The 23,726-nt window shown below is 45.3% G+C and overlaps 1 protein-coding gene across 3 annotated transcripts in view; it reads left to right on the forward strand.

The window, feature by feature from the left end:
* The window catches only part of LRP6 (LDL receptor related protein 6), a 106,299-nt gene that overhangs the window by 56,071 nt on the left and 26,502 nt on the right, over positions 1-23,726 (forward strand). For all 3 annotated transcript variants that reach the window (XM_035102240.3, XM_060275147.2, XM_035102241.3), the window contains 3 exons: positions 20,294-20,510; positions 22,278-22,567; positions 23,327-23,553. In XM_035102240.3, coding sequence (XP_034958131.3) covers positions 20,294-20,510; positions 22,278-22,567; positions 23,327-23,553 — 734 coding nt within the window. The remainder of the gene's footprint in view (positions 1-20,293; positions 20,511-22,277; positions 22,568-23,326; positions 23,554-23,726) is intronic.

The following is a 23,726-nucleotide window of genomic DNA, read 5'->3' on the forward strand; positions in this document are numbered from 1 at the left end:
TTTACATTATTCTTCAACATTTCATAAGATTTTAATTTAATATACTCTCCTTCCTCCACCAAAATATCTTTATACTTTAACCACTTGGTTTCCATATTGAATCTTTTCTGCATCTTAGCCTCTAAAGGTGAAATCCATCTGGGTGTCTCTGTTCAAGCAAATCTTTATATCTATTCCATACATTATACAAGGATTTTCTAATAATATGGCTTTAAAAACCTTTATGGACCTTGACTTTATCATACCATAAATATGCATGCCATCCAAATACATTATCATGACCTTCCAAATCTAATGCATCAGCATTTTCTAACAAAAACCAATCTCTCATCCAACAAAAGGCTGCAGCTTCAAAATATAACTTCAAATCTGGCAGGGAGAAACCACCTCTTTCTTTAGCATCTGTTAAAATTTTCAGGGGTTAGAAAGTCGTCTTATACGCCAGAATATACGGTTAACAGTGGTAGACTCGTAATCTGGGGAACCAGGTTCATGTCTCCGCTCCTCCACATGCAGCTGCTGGGTGACCTTGGGCTAGTCACACTTCTCTGAAGTCTCTCAGCCCCATCCACCTCACAGGGTGTCTGTTGTGGGGGAGGAGGGGAAAGGAGATTGTTAGCCGCTTTGAGACTCCTTCGGGTAGTGATAAAGCAGGATATCAAATCCAAACTACTCTTCTTCTTCTTCTTCTTCTTCTTCTTCTTCTTCTTCTTCTTCTTCTTCTTCTTCTTCTTCTTCTTCTTCTTCTCTCTCAGAGTTTCTGTTGCGTCTCCCTCCCTCCCTCATATTCTAAACTGGAAGCATCAACGTACCCTGTGGAGGATGGTGCAACGAACCCCCTCGCCGACATTGCCGATAGATTATAAGACGAAAGGGTACAGGGGTAAAGCAATCCCCACTCAATTCCTTACACCTTAAAATAAACCCCTCAATTCTGGGCTTCTCAGTAAAGAGAGTCTAATTCCAGCTTTCGTGGCCTGATCTCACAAACACTCAGGGCTATTTGAGTGAACAACCTCTTGCCTACAGAACAGGGACTCCCTCAACTCAGATCCCCACTGTATCAGTCTGCCATATCACCCTGGCAAACTTGTGGCACTCTAGGTTTTCACCATGCTGCCCTTCCTGTGTGACTCTAGGACACAAACTATCCCCTTTTCCTTAGGTAAGTTTTGCCCTTTTCTGAGTCTCCACCTCTGTGAGTTTTAATACGCTGCTGGAATAACCAAAATGATACTCTTTGGCACAAAAAGAAGATGAATTTTATTTTCTTGAGAACATAGGTTTTTCTTTTCTTAACAATGCATAGGTTTACAAGCTTAGTTACAGTTATACATTAACTCTTTCAGAGCCTAACCTAAACCACCGCTATCCTGGCCCCACACCCTTCTTCTTCCCTCTTCGTCCCCACAATCCCCCTCTCCCTCTTCCAACTGCCAAAACGGTTATTCCCTCCTTTTTAAACCGGGCACCTTCCCGCCTCCTAAAGATGCGCTGTCACTTGATCCGTTACAGATGGCACCCCCAGGAAGGGCTGGGGGGGGGAGAGGGAGCCTGTTCCTTCCCCAGACCCCAGGGAGCCGCTGCCAGTCCACATCAGCAACAGCGTGCTCAGTGGAGCCACTGGGCTGACTCGCGAGGAGGTCCCTTAAGGCAGCACACCTCGGGGTAGAAGGAGAAAGAGAGTTTGGGCAATCCCTGCCCTGGTTTCTGATGACACTGTGCGCTGGCCCCTTCTTCACCTTTGCCACTCATACAGGCTTCCATGAATCGGGAGGGGAAAGTTAGGGGGGGAGCAGGCAGGCAGGCAGACGCGCACGCCCCGACCCAAACTCAGTTTGGAAGGCTCTTTGGGAAGGCTGTATGAGTGGCAAAGACACACAATTTACAACTAGCACTATGGCCTAAAATAGCACCATGCTGCACACTTTGGCTTAAGAACTGGCATGTTGATGCCGCGTCCAAAGTAAACCTCTCTACTGTGTCCTTTACTGGGGGTTACTTGTTTGGGGAAGCTGCTCTCAAAGATGTCTCTTGATTGAGTCTAAGGAAAAATCCTATTATCTCAAAGGGATATGTCCAGACGCTCCTTTCCTTATTCACAAGCTCAATCCTTTCGTTCCTTTAGAAACCGAAATAGACAAAGAGGTTTTAGATTAAGTCACAGTCATTCAGACAGAGGCCGCAAGTCTGCCAGGGCTTCCAGTGCCTTCCTTCCTCCAACTCCAAATTCAACAAGCAGGAGAACCCAATGACAGGGTTTCTTCCCAAGTAGGAGGTTGCCTATCCCACTTCCTCCCCGCTTGGCAGCAATTTGGAAATGTGCAAGTCATCTCCTGGAAATGGGAGCGATTGGATCAGTTCCAGTCAACTAACACTTCCAAGGGCTCTGTTCAATTTTCTTCATTGTACCCAAAAAAGGTCACAAAAAATTCCAGCCGGTTCTCGATCTGAAGTTCCTAAATTGTTGTGTTGCTTACAAAAAATTCAAAATCCACCAGGGAGGCTCTTCACATAGGCGACTTTCTCTCATCCACCACTCTTCAAGAAGCATACCTTCATGTTCAAATGCATCCAGATCACCGAAGTATCTATGGTTCACCATAGGCGAGCATCATTTTTCAGTTCTGGGCTCTCCCTTTTGGTCTAGCCTCTTCTCGAAGATAATCATCACCCTAGTGGCACACCTGCGTCTACAAGGCATCCATTCCTAGACTACCGGCTCCTCTGGGCAACGTCCCTTCAACAGGCTCATTTCCATTTGCACATCACCCTCTTTATCTCCTCAACTCATTCTGTGGTGGGTGCAAACCTCCAATCTTCGGCAAGGCACTCATTCAGAAATCCGTGCAACACTCAGTTAACCACAGGTGCCAGTTTACAAGGATGGGGTGCCCATTGTCAATCTCTCTACACTCAAGGCCTGTGGAGGCCACTCACTCCATCAATTGTCTAGAGTTGAGAGCAGCCAGACTGGCAATTGTTTGCTTCTCTCATCTTCAACTCCATCACGTCCTTCAAACTGACAACTCAACGACAAAAGCCCACATATCTCGTTAAGGAGACACCCATTTGGAATCTCTCCAGAAAGAATCAGCTTTTCTCTTCAATTGGGCCTGAGTGTCACCTTCTTAGCCTCGCCGGTGACGGCAAGCAGTTTGGTTCAGCAGATCCCAGGTAAATCAAGGGGAATGGAAACTCAACGAACAGGTGTTCCTTCAGATTCAACACTACTGGGGTCCTCTACAAGTTGATCTCTTTGCTCACAAGCTAAACTGTCAGCTACTCCATTACTTCAGCAGGTTCCAAGACAACCAAGCAGATGCCTGGGATGCCCTAATGACAACATGGCTGAAGGAACTCTTTTATGCCTTCCCTCCTCAAGCCATCATTCCAAGAGTCCTTTGGAAGATCAGGCTGGAAAAAGCTCAGGTGGTTCTTGTTGCGCTGTTCTGGTCCCGCAGGCCTTGGCTGTCAGAGATTCAGGCTCTTTCAGTGGCCCCACCATTTCATCTTCCGTATTGTTCCGTACTTTGTTAGGAACTGTCACAGAGGGTGCGTTGTGACTACTCTAGAGTAACGATTCTCCACACCGTTGCCTTTTCATGCTTTTATTATGTGCAGTCTATTTACAGTGCTAGAGCTGTACAGGATACATGTTTTCAGTCTCACACAGAACCCTGGAATGGGGGTTCCCGCGTTTTCTTCCAACATAAGAGACGGGGCATTCCAAATCTCCTCCCCCGTTTCTGCCTGCGTAATTCCTGAACTGGAGGGAGGCAGGCTCTCCTTTCCATGTTTTCCTTCTCCCCCTCTTCCCTCTCTGTCTCTTCCTGTCTACCTCGCAGCAGAGGCTCCGCCATCCTGCCGGAGCCCTGTCCCCTACTTCCTCCTTCCCCACTGGACTCTTACCCCTCGCCGCTGGTGCTGGGGGAGGAGCTACTACTCCTCAGGATGGGAGGGGGGCTTCTGTACCTTTTGTCCCTTACAGGAACCATTGACTCATTCAATCCCACAATGGTTGAAGATGACTGCACGGCATTTGAGCGCCATAGACTGAAATCTCGTGGTCTGGATAAGAATGTTATCTCCACCATTCTAGCTTCCAGATGTCCGTCCACAAAACATTTATCAATTAACGTGATCAGCCTTTACTTCCTGGTGTAAAGCTTCTCATCTATGGCCACACAGAGTAACAGTTGCAGATGTTCTCCGCTATCTCCAACATGGTCTGCAAAATGCCCTACGTCACCTTTCCACCATTTCTTTGATTTTAAGTTCTGCTGGCCATCCTTCACTGTCACAAAATCTGCTAATCAAACGTTTCCTCAAAGGAACTATGTTATAGCATCCTCCAGTGACTCACCGTTTTCCATTGTGGAACTTGCATTCTGTTTTGTTGGCACAGCAACAGCCTCCATTTGAACCACTACGACAAATCTCCTTAAAGAACCTTTCTTTTGGAGTCCTATTTTTGGTTGCAATGACTTCAACAAGACAAGTTTCAGAACTGTCAGCCTTGTCGGTAGCAAAGCATTTATGCATCTTCCATAAGGATAAGGTGGCTTGCGTACAGATTCCTCCTTTCTACCAAAAGTTCTTTCAAAATTCCACATTCAACAGGAACTCATTCTCCCGTCTTTTTTTGCTGATCCAAAACATACATTGGAAAAGGGTTGGCACTCCTTGGATGTCCACAGAACCTTAAAAGTGTTTATATACCGGACTCAAATCATTAGAAAGATGAATTCTTTGTTTGTATCTTTTCATCCTTCCACCTTAGGAGCAAAGGTCACTTCAGCTACGCTAGCTAGATGGATTAGGGTGTGCATATCCTTAGGTTATGATACTATGTAATTGCCCCACCCATGTCATATTTTCGCTCATTCCAGCCTTGACGTCTGCTGCCTTTATGGCTAATGCCCCTTTAATAGAGATTTGTAGGGCAGCCACTTGGCCGCCTCCTTCCACTTTCACTAGACATTATAAATTTGACCAAAGGCCTTCAGCTGAGGTGGCTTTTGGCCATACAGTGTTACACCAAGTTTTGTAATCAGTGCGTCAGCCGTGTGGACCCACCCAGTTATTGTGAAGTGCTGTGGTATGTCCCAATCCACTGTTCCCAGCGTCCCATGAAATAAATAGAACAATTGACTTACCTGAAGTGTAGATTTGTGAATGGAACACTGGGGAGAGTGGAACCCTCCCTATGATGGTCTGCAGTCACACTGGGTTTTTTCCTTTAGGAGGGGTCCTATTGACTCTGTCACTTCTATTTTTATTGATTTATGAGCCAAGAAGGGGGACAGGCTGCTATTCTTGTTTCTGGTGCTTTGGTAAACATTGCTGCTTGGTGAGTCCAAAAAACTTGAGGAGGAAGTGCCTGCCTCCCACAAGTCTTTGCTCCTGCCTGAGGTCATGTGAGAGGATATACCCAATCCACTGTTCCCAGTGTCTCCAATTCATTAATCTACACTTCAAATAAGCCAATCATTCTTTTTAGGAGCATGCACAAGAATGGTGCACATTCACATTACGGTTTGTGCCCACCACTGCTGGCATAGTCCATAAATAGACTGACACTGTCCAGAAATAGGTGATCACTAGGTGCATTGCAGAACACAGCTATTACCTTGCAGAAGGAATATCCCATTGAATCCCCATTTTACCACAGCAGGCTGGTTGAAGCCACATACTGCATTACGTCTATATCACTCTGTGGATTTTAAGGGTCTTGGCATCAAAGTCACATGGGGGGAAGAAGAAACTGGAGTAGGATGAGTAGCTCCTTTTGCCTTAGTTTTATTGATGTGCAAAAATTGTTGTAGGATTAAAAAAGAATGAAAATTTCTTTCAATTTACAAAGGCAGAGCATCATCTCAAAAGCTTGCTATGATGCATAATTTAACCAACATTAAATATAGCAACCAGATTGTATGCATCATAACAATGTCACTGTGATATACAACACTATTAATTCTGAAAAAGTATAACGAACCTGGAGGCAGTTAAGTTTTATATGATTTTGCATGTACAGTAATATATAAAATAAATGTTGGAGTGCTATAGACTAGAATGATAGGAAGTTATTTCAAAATACATAAATGGTCACCTTTTTCTTTGCACATGCAGTAATATTCAGATAATAAGCTTGTCATATCACTAGAAAAATGGGGGATGTCTCTTGCAAATCCAGATTTTGCGTTGTTTTTTACTGCTGCATGTGTTGTTTTTTATTATTTTCTTTCCGCTTTCTGATACATGCTGTACTGTTGCATAGCCCCCAGATAGTAAAGCACCAGCGAGGGGCTAATGGAGACTGGTGGGGGGAGGTTCAGCAGGGAGCTTTTGTTCCCATTTTATCTGGCAGCCTGCAGCAGGCAGAGGAAGGCTGTGGCTCAACTGCTTCCTCATTTATCTCGATCAGGTTTCACTGATAAATGTCTATTGAATTGGATGGCTGCTATTGTGCTTACCAGTGGGGAAGATTTCTCATTGACTTGCTACAGGTTTAAAGCATATTTTCCCCTGCTGCGCCATGAGGTTACAAATGTATGGAATGCCTTGTTGAATTGACTTCATATTTATTCATTCCCTGCTCTAAGTTGAATATGAGTCGGGGTGAGGTTTTCCCCCTTTGTTTGTGCTGGTCATGTATGCTACCCATCTTCAAAGTATCCAGCAATGGTGTAGCATTTATATGTGTGTTGTGCATCTTTGCATATATACCCTTGCAACTACCGTAGCTTCCCAGCTTTTTGCATATGCATATTGTAAAGGTGGCTCCCTACAGGGAGGCAGCCCCCATCATCCTAACGTCCACCTCGCCAAGCACAGGGAGCAGCAGTGGGTCTGAAGCAGCCAGGGGGGAGGGAAAAGACTCAGAGGTAGAGAGAAACCAGCATGCGGACGATGGGAAGGCTCAGGGGAGGAGAGATGCGGGAAGGGGCTCAAGGATGCTGGAGAGCCCTTCCACTGGCCTGACAGGGAAGAGACTGAGAGGGCATCGCTCCTTCCAGCGCAAGAGTTAAGGAGAGCACCGTGACGCAGGTCAAGGGGGAGGTGTTTTGGGGTGCCCCGACTACTTTGCTGGCATAAGAACAGACATACACCATTGCCGGAATGAGAGGTCATGTTTTAAGCTGTCTCTGCACTGTAAATACTTTGCACAATAAAAGTCTTTAAATACAAACTGGACTCAAGGGGAGTTACTCTAGAGTAGCCACGACGACCCTCTGACGAAACCTAACACTAACACACTAACAGCCATTGTCTTTAATTTTTAGTACTTTTAGCAAGGGATTTGTCATTCAGATGTCTGAATCTTGCTCTGGCATTATTTTGCTCAGCTTGATGATTATACACATCCTCCTCAACATATGCACTCAATCCCTCAGAAGCCAGCTCACTACTCTACTGCAAAAACCTTTCCTTATAAATCCCCTCCCTGAAAGAGGGTCTGTCCACACATTGTACTCAGAGAAATTAGGATTTGTTTAAAGGTTAAGTCTACTGGCAAGTGCACCCTTATTCATTGTCAGAAATTTAAACTTTGCAAATGCTTATCCACTTCTTGTATGCCAGTATTTAGGAAATCATCGGCTGCCAATCTACCACTATAGCTTATCAGTCCATCAACGAAGTGTACAGTGGACGCTCGGGTTGCGAACGTGATCCATGCGGGAGGCACGTTCGCAACCCGTAGCGCCACATCTGCGAACATGTGGGCCGTGATTCGGCGCTTATGCGCAAAGCGTGATTTAGTGCTTCTGCGCATGCATTTGCTCTGGGCCCTAGATGAGATTATGTGAACCTACAGACATCAAGAGTAGGGCCAGCAAGCATATAATAATGAATTATTAACAACTAGGAGGGGGAAGAGAGATATCATTAATGGTCCATTTACTATTTTCCAAGCTTAATTGAAATTTCTCTTCGTAATGCAAGGCATTTTCATAGAATCATAGAGTTGGAAGAGACCACAAGGGCCATCCAGTCCAACCCCCTTCCAAGCATGAAACACCATCAAAGCATTCTTGACAAATGTCTCTCAAGCCTCTGCTTAAAGACCTCCAAAGAAGGAGACTCCACCACACTTCTTGGCAGCAAATTCCACTGTCGAACAGCTCTTACTGTCAGGAAGTTCTTCCTAATGTTGAGGTGGAATCTTCTTTCTTGTAGTTTGAATCCATTGCTCCGTGTCCACTTCTCTGGAGCAGCAGAAAACAACCTTTCACCCTCCTCTATATGACATCTATATATATAAAAAATGTAAAAATTGTGAAATAGCATTTGCCACTTTTCTCCGTAACCGCTTGACCGATCGTCCTGAAATTTTGACACAACAATCCAGGCCACTCCTAGAGCGTTGTTGGGGGCAAAAATCCCTCAAATCGCACACCTGCCCAGGTACAGACCTGCTTTTCCACCAAGTCAAACAGCGCCCTCAAGTGGCATAGTTCCCTCCTCCACCCCCTCCCTTCCTGTGAAATCTAAGCCACACCCACAAACCAAATGACACCATCATCAACCAAGCAACTGAAAATCCTCCAAGGCGGCCATTAGGCCTTTGTTTAATGTAGGCCCCTGACAGGCCCGGGGGGGGGGAACCCACAACAACACACTTGGGGGCATGGCAAGGGGTTTTTACTTTACCATTTAGCACCACTAACCCTCCCCCCCAAAAAACCAACATTGCCAAGTGGAGGTCGGGGCCTGCCCTGGGGGGGGGCACAGACCACAGCACAGCCTTTGATTTATGTAGGCCCCTGCACGGCAAGGGTTTTTTACTTTACCATTTAGCAACACTACCACATGGGGGGGGACTGAATAGATCATGGATCGGGACACATGGGGCCAGTCACAGGGATAAGCCACAACAACACAATACACCCACAAACCCCGGTTCTGCCACGAGATCCTGTAAAGCAGGAGGCCTTGGCTCCATTTTACATACTAGGCCTCAGGTCTACAGCCCATTAAATACTATCCCAAATGGAGCCCTGGGTGGGAGGTGGGGGGAGGAGGAGCCCAAATAGGTCATGGGCTGATGTAGGGTGGGGGGGGTAGATAACCCACATCAACGCACTTGGGGGCACAGCAAGGGGTTTTTACTTTACAATTTAGCACCACTACCCCCCCCAAAAAACCCACAAGACAAAAATAAATACCATCCTTCAAAACGTCCTGAGATACGCCGGTCATGGAGGGGGGGGGGACAAACTGAATAGATCATGGATCGGGACACATGGGGCCAGTCACAGGGATTAGGCACAACAACACACCACACCCACAAACCCCGCCTCTGCCACGAGATCCTATAAAACAGGAGGCCTTGCAACCACCAACAGCTATTCCACCCCAAGCCCAAAGCCTCTCCCGGCGGCTGCATTAATAAACGCCTAGCAGCATTAGGAAGTCGTTCATCATTTCTCCTAACACGCACTTGGGGGCACAGCAAGGGGTTTTCACTTTATAATTTAGTGGGCGTTGTGTCACATGCGAGGCTCCGGCGGCCATTTTAAGTAAGGGCAGTCGTGCCCCTTTTAACTTAGGCTTTACCATGTTTCTCCAAAAATAAGACACCGTCTTATATTTATTATTCCTTTAAAAAAAACCCACATTGGCTTATTTTCAAGGGATGTCTTATTTTTTATTACGCGTCCAGCCTTGCCTCTTCCTTGGGGCCCTCCAGAATTGCGCCTATAACTATGTCTTATTTTTGGGGTATGGCTTATATTGCACAAATGCTTAGACATCCTGCTTTGGCTTATTTTATGGGTATGTCTTATTTTAGGAGAAACAACTGATTGTAAGCCTCTCTGTGTGTTTTTTTAAAAAAACCATTCACTTTCTCTCCCCAGTTTAAGTCCTCAGATATTTGCAGTGGCCACCCCCCACCCCATTTACAATCCCCTACCTTCCCCTTGCCCGGGCCAGGTAGATAATGTGGCCCTTTTTTTAACCCTTTTGTTACTTTTCTCATTTTACTGATTGTGAATATGCTGACCGAGGCCCCCTTTAGATTCGGAGGCCCGCCCCAAGTGGCCCATATGACCCCCTCCTTCTGTCTGGGCCTGTCTGTTGCTACGGGGCTTCGCTATTTGATCCCCCCCCCCCGGGTTGGGATTCTTTAAGTAGTTATCTGGGTCCCAGGGCACATCATCATCCCCTATCCTTAATCTAAATATATAGAAATGTTCACGATTCGTTCGCAGGGGCCAATGTATGGAGATACAGGGGGGAGGGGACAACAGAGGGCTCAGACAAAAGTAAATACTGGGAAATAGAACCCAGAAACTGACAACTCCTTCTCCAATGACGGGGGCCAATGTAGGAAGATACCGGGGGTAGGGGCCAACACTCCCCAGGAACAACAGAGGGTTCAGACAAAAGTGCATGCTGGGAAATAGAACACAGAACCTAACAGTTAGTTTTCGAAGGGTGGGGGCCAAGGTATGGAGATACAGGGGGGAGGGGCCAACACTCCCCAGGGACAACAGAGGGAAGGGTATCCTACGGAAACACAGGGATGAGCCGGGGAGGAGGGGCAGGATACGCCATGGATCGTGACAGGGTGGGGGGGGGTCACAGGAAGGAACCACAGCAATGCGTGGCCAGGTCAGCTAGTCCTTTTATATATTTGAACATGGCTTCTCCAGGCTAAACATACCCAGTTCCCTAAGCTGTTCCTCATAAGGCATTGTTTGCAGGCCTTTGACCATTTTGGTTGCCCTCCTCTGGACACGTTCCAGCTTGTCAGTATCCTTCTTGAACTGTGGTGCTCTGAACTGGACACAGTACTCCAGGTGAAGTCTGACCAGAGCAGAATACAGTGGTACTGTTGCTTCCCTTGATCTAGACGCTATACTCCTATTGATGCAGCCCAGAATTGCATTGGCTTTTTTAGCTGCTGCATCACACTGTTTACTCATGTCAAGTTTGTGGTCTACCAGGACTCCTAGATCCTTTTCACATGTACTGCTCTCAAGCCAGGTGTCTCCCATCCTGTATTTGTGCCTTTCATTATTATTTTTGCCCAAGTGTAGTACTTTACATTTCTCCTTCTTAAAATTCATCTTGTTTGCTTTGGCCCAGTTGTCTAATCTGTTAAGGTCATTTTGAAGTGTGATCCTGTCCTCTGGGGTATTAGCCACCCCTCCCAATTTGGTGTCATCTGCAAACTTGCTCAGGATGCCCTCAAGCCCATCATCCAAGTCATTGATAAAGATGTTGAATAAGACTGGGCCCAAGACAGAACCCTGTGGCACCCCACTAGTCACTTCTCTCCAGGATGAAGAGGAGCCATTGATGAGCACCCTTTGGGTTCGGTCAGTCAGCCAGTTACAAATCCACTGAATGGTAGCATTGTCTAGCCCGCATTTTACCAACTTCTTTACAAGAATATCATGGGGCACCTTGTCAAAGGCCTTGCTGAAATCAAGATAGGCTATATCCACAGCATTCCCTTCATCTACCAGGCTTGTAATTCTGTCAAAAAATGAGATCAGATTAGTCTGATATGACTTATTTTTCAGAAACCCATGCTGACTTTTACTGTTCACAGAGTTTCTTTCTCACAGACCGTTTGCTTAATGATCTGCTCTAGAATCTTTCCTGGTATTGATGTCAGGCTGACTGGGCGGTAATTGTTTGGGTCCTCTCTTTTCCCCTTTTTGAAAATAGGGACAATATTTGCCCTCCATTCTGCTGGAATTTCACCTGTTCTCCAGGAATTCTCAAAGATTATTGCCAGTGGTTCTGAAATCACCTCTGCCAGTTCTTTTAATACTATTGGATGTAGTTCATCTGGCCCTGGAGACTTGAATACATCTAAGTTAGCCCAGTATTCTTGTATTACCTCCTTACTTATTCTGGGCTGTGTTTCCCCTGCTGAATCATCTGCTCCATATTCTTCAGGTCGGGCATTGTTTTCTTTTTTTGAGAAGACTGAGGCAAAGAAGGTATTGAGGAGTTCTGCCCTTTCTCTGTCCCTTGTTCGGATTTCACCATCTTCTCCCCTAAGTGACCCCACTGTTTCCTTGTTCTTCCTTTTGCTACAGACATACCCATAAAAGCCCTTTTTGTTGCTTTTAACCTCTCTAGCAAGCCTGAGTTCATTCTGTGCTTTAGCTTTTCTGACTTTATCTCTACACGTGCTGGCTATTTGTTTGAATTCCTCTCTGGTGATTTCCCCCTTTTTCCATTTTTTGTACATATCCCTTTTAAATCTTAACTCAGTTAAAAGTTCTTTAGATAGCCACCCTGGCTTCTTTAGGCACCTTCCATGTTTCCGTCTCATTGGTATTGCCTGAAGTTGTGCTTTTAATATCTCCCTTTTAACAAACTCCCAACCATCATGAACTCCCTTCCCTTTTAGTATTACTGTCCATGGGATTTCACCCAGCGTTTCTCCAAGTTTTCTGAAGTAGGCTTTCTTAAAGTCTAGGATTTGAGTCTTAGTATGCTTGGTTGCTCCTTTCCGCTGTATAATAAACTCCAGAAGAGCATGGTCACTCCCACCTAATGAACCTGCCACTTCTATCCCACTAACAAGGTCATCAGTATTGGTTAGGACCAGATCTAAAATGGCTGATCCTCTTGTTGCTTCTCCCACTTTCTGGACAATGAAATTGTCTGCAAGACCAGTGAGGAATCTGTTCGACCTTATGCTCTTGGCTGAGTTTGACATCCAACAAATATCAGGATCGTTGAAATCCCCCATTACTACTATCTCACTTCCTTTTGAATGGTTGGCCATCTGTTCCAGGAAGGCATCATCTGTGTCCTCAGTTTGGCTTGGGGATCTATAGTAAACTCCCACAATGAGATCACTGTTATTTTTCTCTCCCTTAATTTTGACCCAGATACTCTCAGTTTGGCTTTGAAGTTTTAAATCCTGGATCTCTTCACAGGTATACACATCCCTGACATATAACGCTACTCCTCCTCCTCTCCTGTTTGGTCTATTTCTCTGAAATAGATTGTACAGTGGTACCTCGGTTTATGAACACAATTGGTTCCGGAAGTCTGTTCATAAACTGAAGCGTTCATAAACTGAAGCGAACTTTCCCATTGGAAGTAATGGAAAGTGGATTAATCCGTTCCAGACGGTCCGCGGAGTAAACGTTCATAAACTGAAGCGAACTTTCCCATTGAAAGTAATGGAAAGTGGATTAATCGAGCCACCCTGGTTCCACTGTATCCCTCTATTTCTACATTCCAATCATGAGACTCATCCCACCAGGTTTCAGTGATGCCTATTATGTTGTATTTAGTTTGCTGTACCAAGAGCTCAAGTTCATCTTGTTTATTTCCCATGCTCTGTGCATTAGTATACAGACATTGAAGACCATTGATCATTCCCCCATGTCTCTTATTTAAGGATACAGTGGAACCTCGGTGTATGAACACCTCGGTTTATGAATTTTCGGTTTATGAACACCGCGGACCCATCTGGAACGGATTAATTCATTTTCCATTACTTTCAATGGGAAAGTTCGCTTCAGTTTATGAACGCTTCAGTTTATGAACAGATTTCCGGAACCAATTACACCCATGCTTCAGTTTATGAACGCTTCAGTTTAAGTACTCCGTGGACCCATCTGGAACGGATTAATCCACTTTCCATTACTTTCAATGGGAAAGTTCGCTTCAGTTTATGAACGCTTCAGTTTAAGTACTCCGTGGACCGTCTGGAATGGATTAATTCACTTTTCATTACTTTCAATGGGAAAGTTCGCTTCAGTTTATGAACGCTTCAGTTCATGAACAGACTTCCGGAACCAATTGTGTTCATAAACCGAGGTACCACTGTATTTTCCTCCCGCCACTAGGTCTGCATGCTGTTTGCTCCATTTGGTCCTTGACATTTGGATTATCATCTTCAGCAATTGATAGACTCCTACCTTCAGGACCACTGTCTCCCTCCCCCACATGTCAATTTAAAGCCCTGATGAGGTTTTTTAGTTTCATGGCAAAAACATTCCTTCCAACCCTTGTGAGGTGCAGCCCATCACTTGCCAGAAGTCCGTCTTCAAGAAACTGCAGACCGTGATCTAAGAATCCAAACCGTTCCTGTTTGCACCATTTGCGAAACCAGTTGTTTCCCCAGCTCCGTAAATCCTAGACTGTGTGGTGAGGAATAGTAGTGTGCTATGATAAGTGTCAGGGCTTGTGTGTGGCTACTCTTGAGTAAGTAGGACGCCAAACTCTTGCCTGTCTTTAACAGGTTTATTGTGCAAAGTATTTACAGTGCAGAGATGCCAAGAAACATGACCTGCTAGTCACTCACAGAATCCGGGAGTGGACGTTTCCTGTTACATGACCAGCCTCCCTTCCTTACGCTTAGTCCCAGTCTTAACTGGGCTCAGCCCGTTGGCCGGGGCAGTGCCCAAGCTCTGCAGCATCTCTGAGCCCTCTCTCCTTCATCCCCCTGACTTCCTCCTCCCCCTCCTCTGACCTGCTGCTGCTGCTCTCATTGGGCAGTGTGCTGGTCAGCAGGAGAGGGGGAGGATCCCTGTATGGAGGTCCCCTGACAATAAGGATAAGGTGTGCCTTTGAAAACTGAAGTCATTATGTTTTTGCATCTAACACCATGTGTTCCTCAGAACACACTCTTAATATTCATCATTAGTTCCCACATTCTCTGCCAAAATAGGTACAGTGACTTAATTCCAAAGGATAGACCTTGGACACACCAAGGTCACACCAGAATTGGCAGTGCTGCCTAAACCATAGCTGACCACTGTGAGGGAAAATCAGAAGCATCCCCATTGCACAATGCTGCTTCTGAGTCTTGGCTTACTGAGTTAAGGGGAGGGTGAGAGGCAATATTAACTGGCTGCCTCACTGTTGTAAGATTAAAGTCTTTACTCGCTCTCAGCTAATCAAGAAATCAGGAAATCAAAGATACAAAATTTTAAGAGTAGAGTGAAGTGTGCCTCCGCCTCCTATTTTAATCCACCCATCCCCACATCAAGTATTTGGGGAAATTATCCTGGTTTTTAGACTCCCCCCCCCCATCTCAGAGACTTGAATTATGATGCACCAAGATTGATCACACGTCGTACCTACTGTTCTCTGTTCCACCCCCTCTCTCCACAGAGAGAGAGAGATGAAAATTGATAGGCCAGAGCAGTTGACTCATTGCCAAACTGAGAACAGACTGTTACACAGTTTGGTTTAGTAGGGGGCCAGAGCTTCTGCAAGTATAAAGGGAAAAATGCAGATGAAACAGATACTCTAAACCTGCTGACTATTGTAATTCTAGAGCTGGTCAGACTATTTTGAAATGAGCAAATGAGTTTGTATATAGTGTGTGTATTAGGTTGTGATTAGGTAGGCATTTCTCCAAATTATTTAAAGTCCCCCACCCCTGCATGGGTTATAATCCTAAATCCATTTGCTCTGGTTTGGTTGGGTTTACTGAAATCAGTGGTCTCTGTGGCTAGTAATAATCACTCATGACGGGACCAACAGACATTGAGATTTTGTTGGATACTGTATTTAAAAGTTTTACAGTTGAAGTTGGGGAACAAACCAAAAATGAATTTTTTAGATTCAAGTATCAAAATCGTCAATATTGAAGTTAGGTTGAGACATATGAACCCCCTCCATCCTCCTGCTCTATGCTAAGCAGAAAACAGAGGAAGAAGCAGAAAGCACATGGGACTGCAGCTCACACATGTTCTTCCAAATCATGGTATATTGAGGCTTTGCTTCAGTTGGGGACAAAGGAATTAAGCCAAGGATTCACATAAGGGGTCCTAGGAAGGAGATCCAAGCACAGGGAGACAACATGGAAAAATCGTAGTTCTTTAAGGCAGTATTTAGACCTTGGGTGGCTGATAATAATCAGAATTGCAGAAACAATGGTTGTGGACAAGACACAACAGATGGGGGCATGGGGCATATCTTGAAGGGCTGTGGAGGTACTTACACTTGCTTGGGAAAGAACAGGAGGCAAATAAAAGAATTTGAGGAGTATAACTGAATTGTATGAATAATGGGAGAAGAGAATGATTAAGTTCCAATGAGAAATATTACATGGAAAATGGACTTGTATGCTGTTAGCACATGTATTTTAGAGCAGTTCAAAGGTTTTGCACTTACTTTACGTTACAAACCTGAACTGGAACTGTCAGTTCCTTCTCCTGCTTCTCCTGCTGCAGATGGATAGGACCTGAACCAATGGCTTAAAGTTACAAGAATGGAGATTCCAACTAAACATCAGGAAGAACTTTCTGACAGTAAGAGCTGTTTGGCAGTGGCACAGACTCCCTCAGTAGGTTGTAGACTCTCCTTCCTTGGAGATTCTTGCATTGCAGGGGGTTGGGACTAGATGACCCTCAAGGTCCCTTCCAACTCTACAGTTCTCTGATTCTAGTTGCAATGGCTGAAACAGGCCATTTCCCCCCTTGTGGGGAGCTTAGTCACTCTAGGAAGAAAGGTCTGGCATGTAGTGTGGTGGTCACATCTGTTTTCTGTCTTAGTCTGTATTGTTGCTGTGGTTTGAAGGGTTTTTAGGAGTGGCCTCAAAATGAGCAGAAACCACTGGAGACACCAGCTGGATGTAGAAGAGTTTCTTGCAGATTGAGACTTTTGTCATTTTCATTGAAAAAGTAACACTGCGTAGCACATTTCAAACAAAGTTACTGAACATTCATAATTGAGCCTGTAATATTAATTTACTGAAGTGTATTTATTGTCTTATTTCCCCCCCCCAAAAAAATATTCTGTGAAGGGACAGACATTTTGTCACCCTGGACCCACCTGTTTTTTAAAAATATTATGGGATAGCACTTCCAATTCAGGATAACAGCAGGATAACCTAGTAACCCAATTAATTGCAAGGTTCTCGGTGGCCCCTAGTAAACCTTAAATTATCTATTGGGGGATATTTATCTGTCTTGTCTGTCTACCCACCTTCCTATCTATCTATTTCACATACACATACACTTCTTTTCGGCTGAAAAGGGGAGGGATTCAAAGTGTCATACAACAAAAGGGAAAAGGTACAATAAAAGGAAACAGAAGAAGACCAAGCAGCTTAGTAGACAGCTTTTGAAGCTAAATGAGGTGCCAGCCAGCCAAAAGAAGTGTGTGAAAAAGCGACTTCTCCCCTGGTAGTGTTTGCAACTCAATCATTATTAAAACAGGTGCTTTTCAGGTGAGAACTAACCCTTTGTATGGCACTGAGGGTGGTGTTGGCAGGCCTCAATGCAGCTTGAAGAATGGGCCTGCCTGGGTGGTAACATTCTTCCAGATCTCCTTCCTTTGCACATCTTCTTGTTCCACCAGGAATCCATGCATGGGAATCACATTTAAATAGGGCAAGTACACATGTAAATAGAAGCAAGTACTGAAAAGCATAATAGATTTCAGTTATAAGATCTGAGAACCACTCATACTTATGACTTACTTACTGTACTTCATCAAACCTTTATTAGGCATTACAAGTATAAAGGTAAAGGGACCCCTGTCACGGATGACTCTGGGGTTGTGGCGCTCATCTTGCTTTACTGGCTGAGGGAGCTGGTGTTTGTCCACAGACAGCTTCCGGGTCATGTGGCCAGCAAATGATTAAGCCGCTTCTGGTGAACCAGAGCAGCGCACAGAAACACCATTTACCTTCCCGCCGGAGCGGTACCTATTTATCTACTTGCACTTTGGTGTGCTTTTGAACTGCTAGGTTGGCAGGAGCTGGGACCAAGCAATGAAAGCTCACCCCATCGCGGGGATTCGAACCGCCAACCTTCTGATTGGCAAGCCCTAGGCTCTGTGGTTTAGACCACAGCATCACCCACATCCCAGCATTACAAGTATAGGCCATCATAAAACACTCATACAATTTGGGATTATGCATGACTTGGGGCTAGACGGCACAATTTCACTTCCGCCGAGATACATTTGGGAAAGATCGTAATTGGCTTATATCTGATTCTAGCCAATTAAAATCTTATTCTAATTCAAGCAACTTCAATTAACTATTTTAAAATCTCATTTATGCTATTGAAAAGCATTTACTTTCTTCTTATGTGTATGAGTCTTTGGTAGGGTTCCAGGCTTCAATCTCTTTACAAACCAAATGTTTTATAATCCAGCTCTCACACATAATTGTTGTTGTTTTAGGAAATAAGAAATGTGGGAGCTACATGGGATTCTGTTGGTAACATAAGAGGAAATGCTCTAGTGTTGTGCACCTGATATTTGGAAGAGAGGGGGAAATCTTTCACAGGGTGTTCACAAGAATTGTCTCATACCACTAGGTTTTGTTTGCAAATCACCGTCAATATATACAGTGGTGCCTCGCTTTACGAATGCCTCGCACAACGAAAAACTCGCTAGACGAAAGAGTTTTGCGTTGCGAGAGGCATTCGTAAGACGACAAAATTTTCTATTACCGTCGCTTCGTCTTACGAAGCGCGGCCATAGAAAGCGGCAAAGGAAGCTCAGCTGTCAACGCGGGACGCTGACAGCTAATCTTCCTTTGCCAGGGGGGACGGAGCTGAAACGCGGCGGTGCGGAGGCTGCCCCTGCCTGTCTTCCCCTTGGACACTGAGCGGCAGGGGGGAAAGACCTTCTACCGCCGCCGCCTCCCGCCTGCCTCCCCCCACACGGAGCGCAACTTCGGAGGTCTTTTCCCACCTCCGCCTCTAGCCCCTCAACAGGTGGGATGGGGGGGGAAGCGGAGGATATTTCTTCCGCTTCCCCCCATCCCGTCCGACACACAGCGGGGATCGTAGGGGCTTGAGAAGCCCCTACAATCCCCGCTGTGTGACGGGCGGGATCCCCCGCTGTGACGGGCTTGCCCGGGCGCTTCAGCTTGGGGAAGCAGGCAGGGAGATGGCAACATCTGCCATCTCCCTGCCTGCTTCCCCGAGCCGTAGCTCATCGGGGGACAGAGCCGAAAATCGGTGGGCGCTGTTTGCCGGGGTTGACAAGCCCCGCAAACAGCGCCCGCTGATCTTCGTGTGACAGGCGGTGGGGAAGGCAGGCAGGCAAGAGAGCAAGCACCTGCCTGCCTGCCTTCCCTGCCGCCAGTCCCCCGGAGCCCATAGGAACGCATTGATTAAGTTTCAGTGCATTCCTATGGAAAACCGGGACTCTCTAGACGAAAATTTCATTTCACGAATTGACCCGTGGAACGAATTAATTTCGTTTAGCGAGGCACCACTGTATAGCATTTTACAGAGGAGCAAAAACACAAAGAGCTTTCAGTCTGAGCAAGGAACAGACAAGGAAGGTGATGTACCAGAATGATTTTTCTTTCATGTACAGATGTGCACACATCTTGCTTTAAAGTTAATCATTACTTATGTATACAAGTTGTGAGGCAACCCACATTTCTTGAGGGTATGGATACATGGTGGTGCAGTTCAGCACTCTGGTGATTTTCAGTGAATTCTGAAACATGCCATGGATTTGTAACTTCTGCAAAGGGCAACCTATCCAAAAGCAAAAAAGTGTATTAGACAGTGCAGAGGGTGGGGAGTGGGCATTGCTGCCTTTCCATTGCTAGAGGCATGAATACGTTACCGGTATGACATAATTTTGTTAGTGTTTTCTTTAAAGGTGGTGTGTGTGTGTTTAACGTTTATGAGGAATTAAAGCTGAAAGAAGGAATCACAGAGCATCATATGTATATTCAGTGGATACTGTTACAGAAGCCCGGTGCAAGAGCACATGGGACCACAGGCACACACACAAGGTGTGTGTCCCTTTGGAGAACGGAAGACACAGAGGAGACTGTCATGCTTTAAGATTTGGGTTTATTCACCCATTTACACCTTCAGTCTGCATGGAGGGGCTCCAGATCTTACAGCACAGTCATTCCAAGAGGCAGCAGCATAAGCTGCCTGCAGCCAGTGCACTCCAAAGATGGATCTCCCCCCCCCTTTTTTTCCTTCTTCCCAGAAGCCCCTTTGCCCTTCACCAGAGCAGTTGCCCTGGCAACCTTCTAAATCCCCAGTTTCTGGTCACACCTGGGGCAAGATGTTCTTGTCTTGTTAAAGACCCTCAGTGGCTCTCTATTGTTCCCTTAAGGGCCCTAATTTGGCCAGGCTACCCAAGAATCCCTTTTCAGCTTATATTTCTCCGTTCATACCACAAACATGCAAAATCCTAGCATATATTAATTTTACCCACATCTATAACAATACTTTGGACTTACCTTTAATTTATAATGTTGAGTTGCACTGAGATTTATTAAACTAAATGGTCTGATAATCATTGCTTTTTAGGTACTATCACTTATATTTATTTATTTATTTGTTTGTTTGTACCTGTGAAGGTCATGAACACAGATGGAACTAGCAGGAGAGTCCTTGTGGAGGATAAGCTTCCTCATATCTTTGGTTTCACTTTGTTGGGGGACTATATTTATTGGACAGACTGGCAAAGGCGAAGCATTGAGCGAGTTCATAAGCAGACAGCGGAAAGGGAAATCATCATAGACCAGCTTCCTGACCTCATGGGTCTGAAGGCTGCAAATGTCCACCAGATACTTGGTGAGTATCCTAGAAATCTAAGCTGTACACTATTAGGTTAAAGAGGGTGTTTAGTAATCAGTTGAAAAGGGAGATGTTTCAATTGAGGATGAACCTTTCTGTGTGTTTAACCATACAGAGTGAGAGAGTGGGGACTTTGGCTGTTTAAATTTGTGTTTTATATAGCACCATGCAGTTTAAGTTGGCATTCACTTTATTTGTTTACTTCTAAGAATTATGCCTTTTTTACTTTCCAAGAGTGAAGACTACTACCAATAATACAAAAAGTAACAAGACATAACTTTATAATAAATGGCAAATAAATAAGTAGTCTCAAGGATAAAATCAGAATACACTTCTTTTTAAAAGCAACAAACTCAGTCAAAAAAAAGTCCAAGTTAACTCTGGTGAAAAGTACCACCTCTGTATCCAAGATAAGGGACTAGATCTAATAGCAGCCCCAAACTGCAAACTTGATATTTAATTCACCTGGGGGTGCCCACCTTTTTCTCCATTCTCCAGAAAGAGTGCACGTTATTTTGTATGACAGCTCTCAGTTTACGCTGGGTTTATGCTCCAGGGATAGTGTGCAAAGCAAAAAAATTATTATAGTTCATAACACATTGGGTTCAATATCACGCGGGATTGCCAAAGTCTCTCTTCCTGGACGCCCACCCCCTTTCCACTGAATGCATGCAAGTTGCGAGTTACCTGTACAGTTAATTGCTGGGATTGTTTTTAAACAGCTTCCATAATTTATGCATGAAAGAGAAGGTTCCATAATTAATGCCAAAGAGAAAGTATCCACTGCTCTAAGTAGCTGATAAATGATAAATAAAACTAAAAATGCAACCCTCAGATTATTTATTTATTTATGCTGTTTATATAGGATTTCCCCTTAAAAATGAATGCACAAATGGGACACAAGGTGGCACTAGCACGGGATGACAGTACAGTGGTACCTTGGTTTGTGACCGCAATCCGTTCCGCGGAGGCGGTCGCTCGCCGAAGGGGTCTCTCCCCGAAGGCACGCTTCTACGCCTGCGCGAAGTGCCGATAGAGCGCTTCTGTGCAGATCGCTTCTGTGTATGCGCGAGCTTCGCAGATCGCATCTGTGCATCCGACGCCGTGGAACCAGGATGTAAACACTTCCAGGTCCGCGGCGGTCACTCACCGAAGTGGTCACAAACAGAGGTAGGTTTAAACCGAGGTTTGACTGTAGTTTGAGCCATCTGCCCCTAGTGGGAATGAGGAGGACCAAATGTTGTTTATTGTCAGTGGCCTGTAAAAAAAATGGATTCAGAAAGTATCCTGGCCCCCCACCAGCCACCAGTGCCTGTGAACTGTGCTTGAAATTAAGGTGGGGAGTGATGTGCTTTCTTTTGTGAAAGTAGTCAGGTTGCAGAGTGGTGGTTGGTGGAAAGAAAAGTTAGAAGGAGAAACCACACCTTCCAGATTCCTTCAGGACGGCCGGCAGGTGGAGCTGCCCCCCCCCCCCCGGCCCTGGTTTTTTTTTTTTGCAAGGATAATTACTCCCATATTATTCTCAATTAGCCACACAGAAAGGCTCCGCTGGTCTGGGAACAGCTGTACGACATGGCAGCCAGACAGGAAGTGAGTCTGAATTGGTTCAGTCCACTTATGTGTGTGTGCAGATAACGTGAGTTAACTCTGTATTTCTGCACTTTTGGGAAACTTTGTGACTGCCAACAGTCCTTCAGAATTGTGTTTATATTAGTCTCACATCAGAGAAGAATCCTAAATGGTTTTCCCCTTCTGTCTTCCTAGGTACAAATCCTTGTGCAGAGTCGAATGGGGGTTGTAGCCACCTTTGCCTGTACAGGCCTCAGGGTTTGCGCTGTGCCTGCCCCATAGGCCTGGAGCTTATAAGTGACATGAAGACCTGCATAGTCCCAGAAGCTTTCCTGCTGTTTTCTCGCAGAGCAGATATCAGGCGGATCTCTCTTGAGACTAACAACAACAACGTTGCCATCCCACTCACAGGAGTTAAAGAAGCTTCCGCTCTGGATTTTGATGTAACTGACAATCGCATATATTGGACCGACATCTCATTAAAGGTAATGCAGTCGTGCAGTTAACACACATTGACTTCAGGAAAAATTGAGCAAAACAGCAACATTTTACCAGGTACTTGGAAGAGCGTTTTATCCCGTTGGAAGTTTTGAGAACCAGCCCAAATGTCTGGTGCTTAAGGGGAGTAAAAACACTGAGGATATTGAATGCACCCAGTCTTCTCTCCCTTTGGAGTAGGGCAGCCCCATGCAGGACCAGCCAAATACATTTTGGCACCTGAGGCAAACCACAAAACAGTGTCCCCCTCCCCACCAGGGAAGAAGGGGGGACTAAAGGTCAACATTAGGATCAGCTGCCCCCTGGATCCTGCCACCTGAGATGGTTGCCTTACCTCTTGGATGGAGCACGGATACTTCTTCTGCTTGCTGATACAGTGACATTCCAAGGAAGAGTATAGATGTACCAGGGTTCCTTGATACAGTCCACAATACAGCTGGTAGGTGTGGGGAATCCTAGAAATCTTTTCTGGCAATACAAAGGGGGAGTGGAGGATGCCAGGAACGTTTACAAGGAGGACACGTCCCCTAGAAGCTGACTGAGAAAACCCAGTGGCAGCTGGGAGAACCTGTGCACTAAATGCTGTGTGAATCAGAACAGGAGAGAGAGAGAGAGAGAACTAAGAAGAGAAACCACAGGAACACACTGGAGCTCTATATAAATGTACTAAAGTAGTGTGCTGTTTCCTAACTTTCATGTGTACTCTCTGTCTCTTGCCTTCCCTCTCCTGCTACTTCCCATTGCAGACCATCAGCAGAGCATTCATGAATGGTAGTGCCTTGGAGCATGTAGTTGAGTTTGGCTTGGATTACCCGGAAGGCATGGCTGTGGATTGGCTTGGAAAGAACTTGTATTGGGCCGATACTGGAACAAATCGTATTGAAGTGTCAAAGTTAGATGGGCAGCATCGACAGGTTCTAGTGTGGAAGGATTTGGATAGTCCTCGGGCATTAGCACTGGATCCTGCTGAAGGGTAAGGGGCTTGCTTAATTTTCTGTATTAAGCAATTAAACTATATGCTGACTCAATTTCAGCAAGGTTTGAGGAAAAAATGCTGACTGCTGTGAGAATGATCATTTAGCCACTGATTTCAAACCTTGCTACCTTTCTGTTCTTCACATGTGTGCTGATGAATCTCTGTATGTC

Source organism: Zootoca vivipara, chromosome 5 (genome assembly GCF_965207765.1).
Source record: "Zootoca vivipara chromosome 5, rZooViv2.hap1.1, whole genome shotgun sequence".
Lineage (NCBI taxonomy): Eukaryota > Metazoa > Chordata > Lepidosauria > Squamata > Lacertidae > Zootoca > Zootoca vivipara.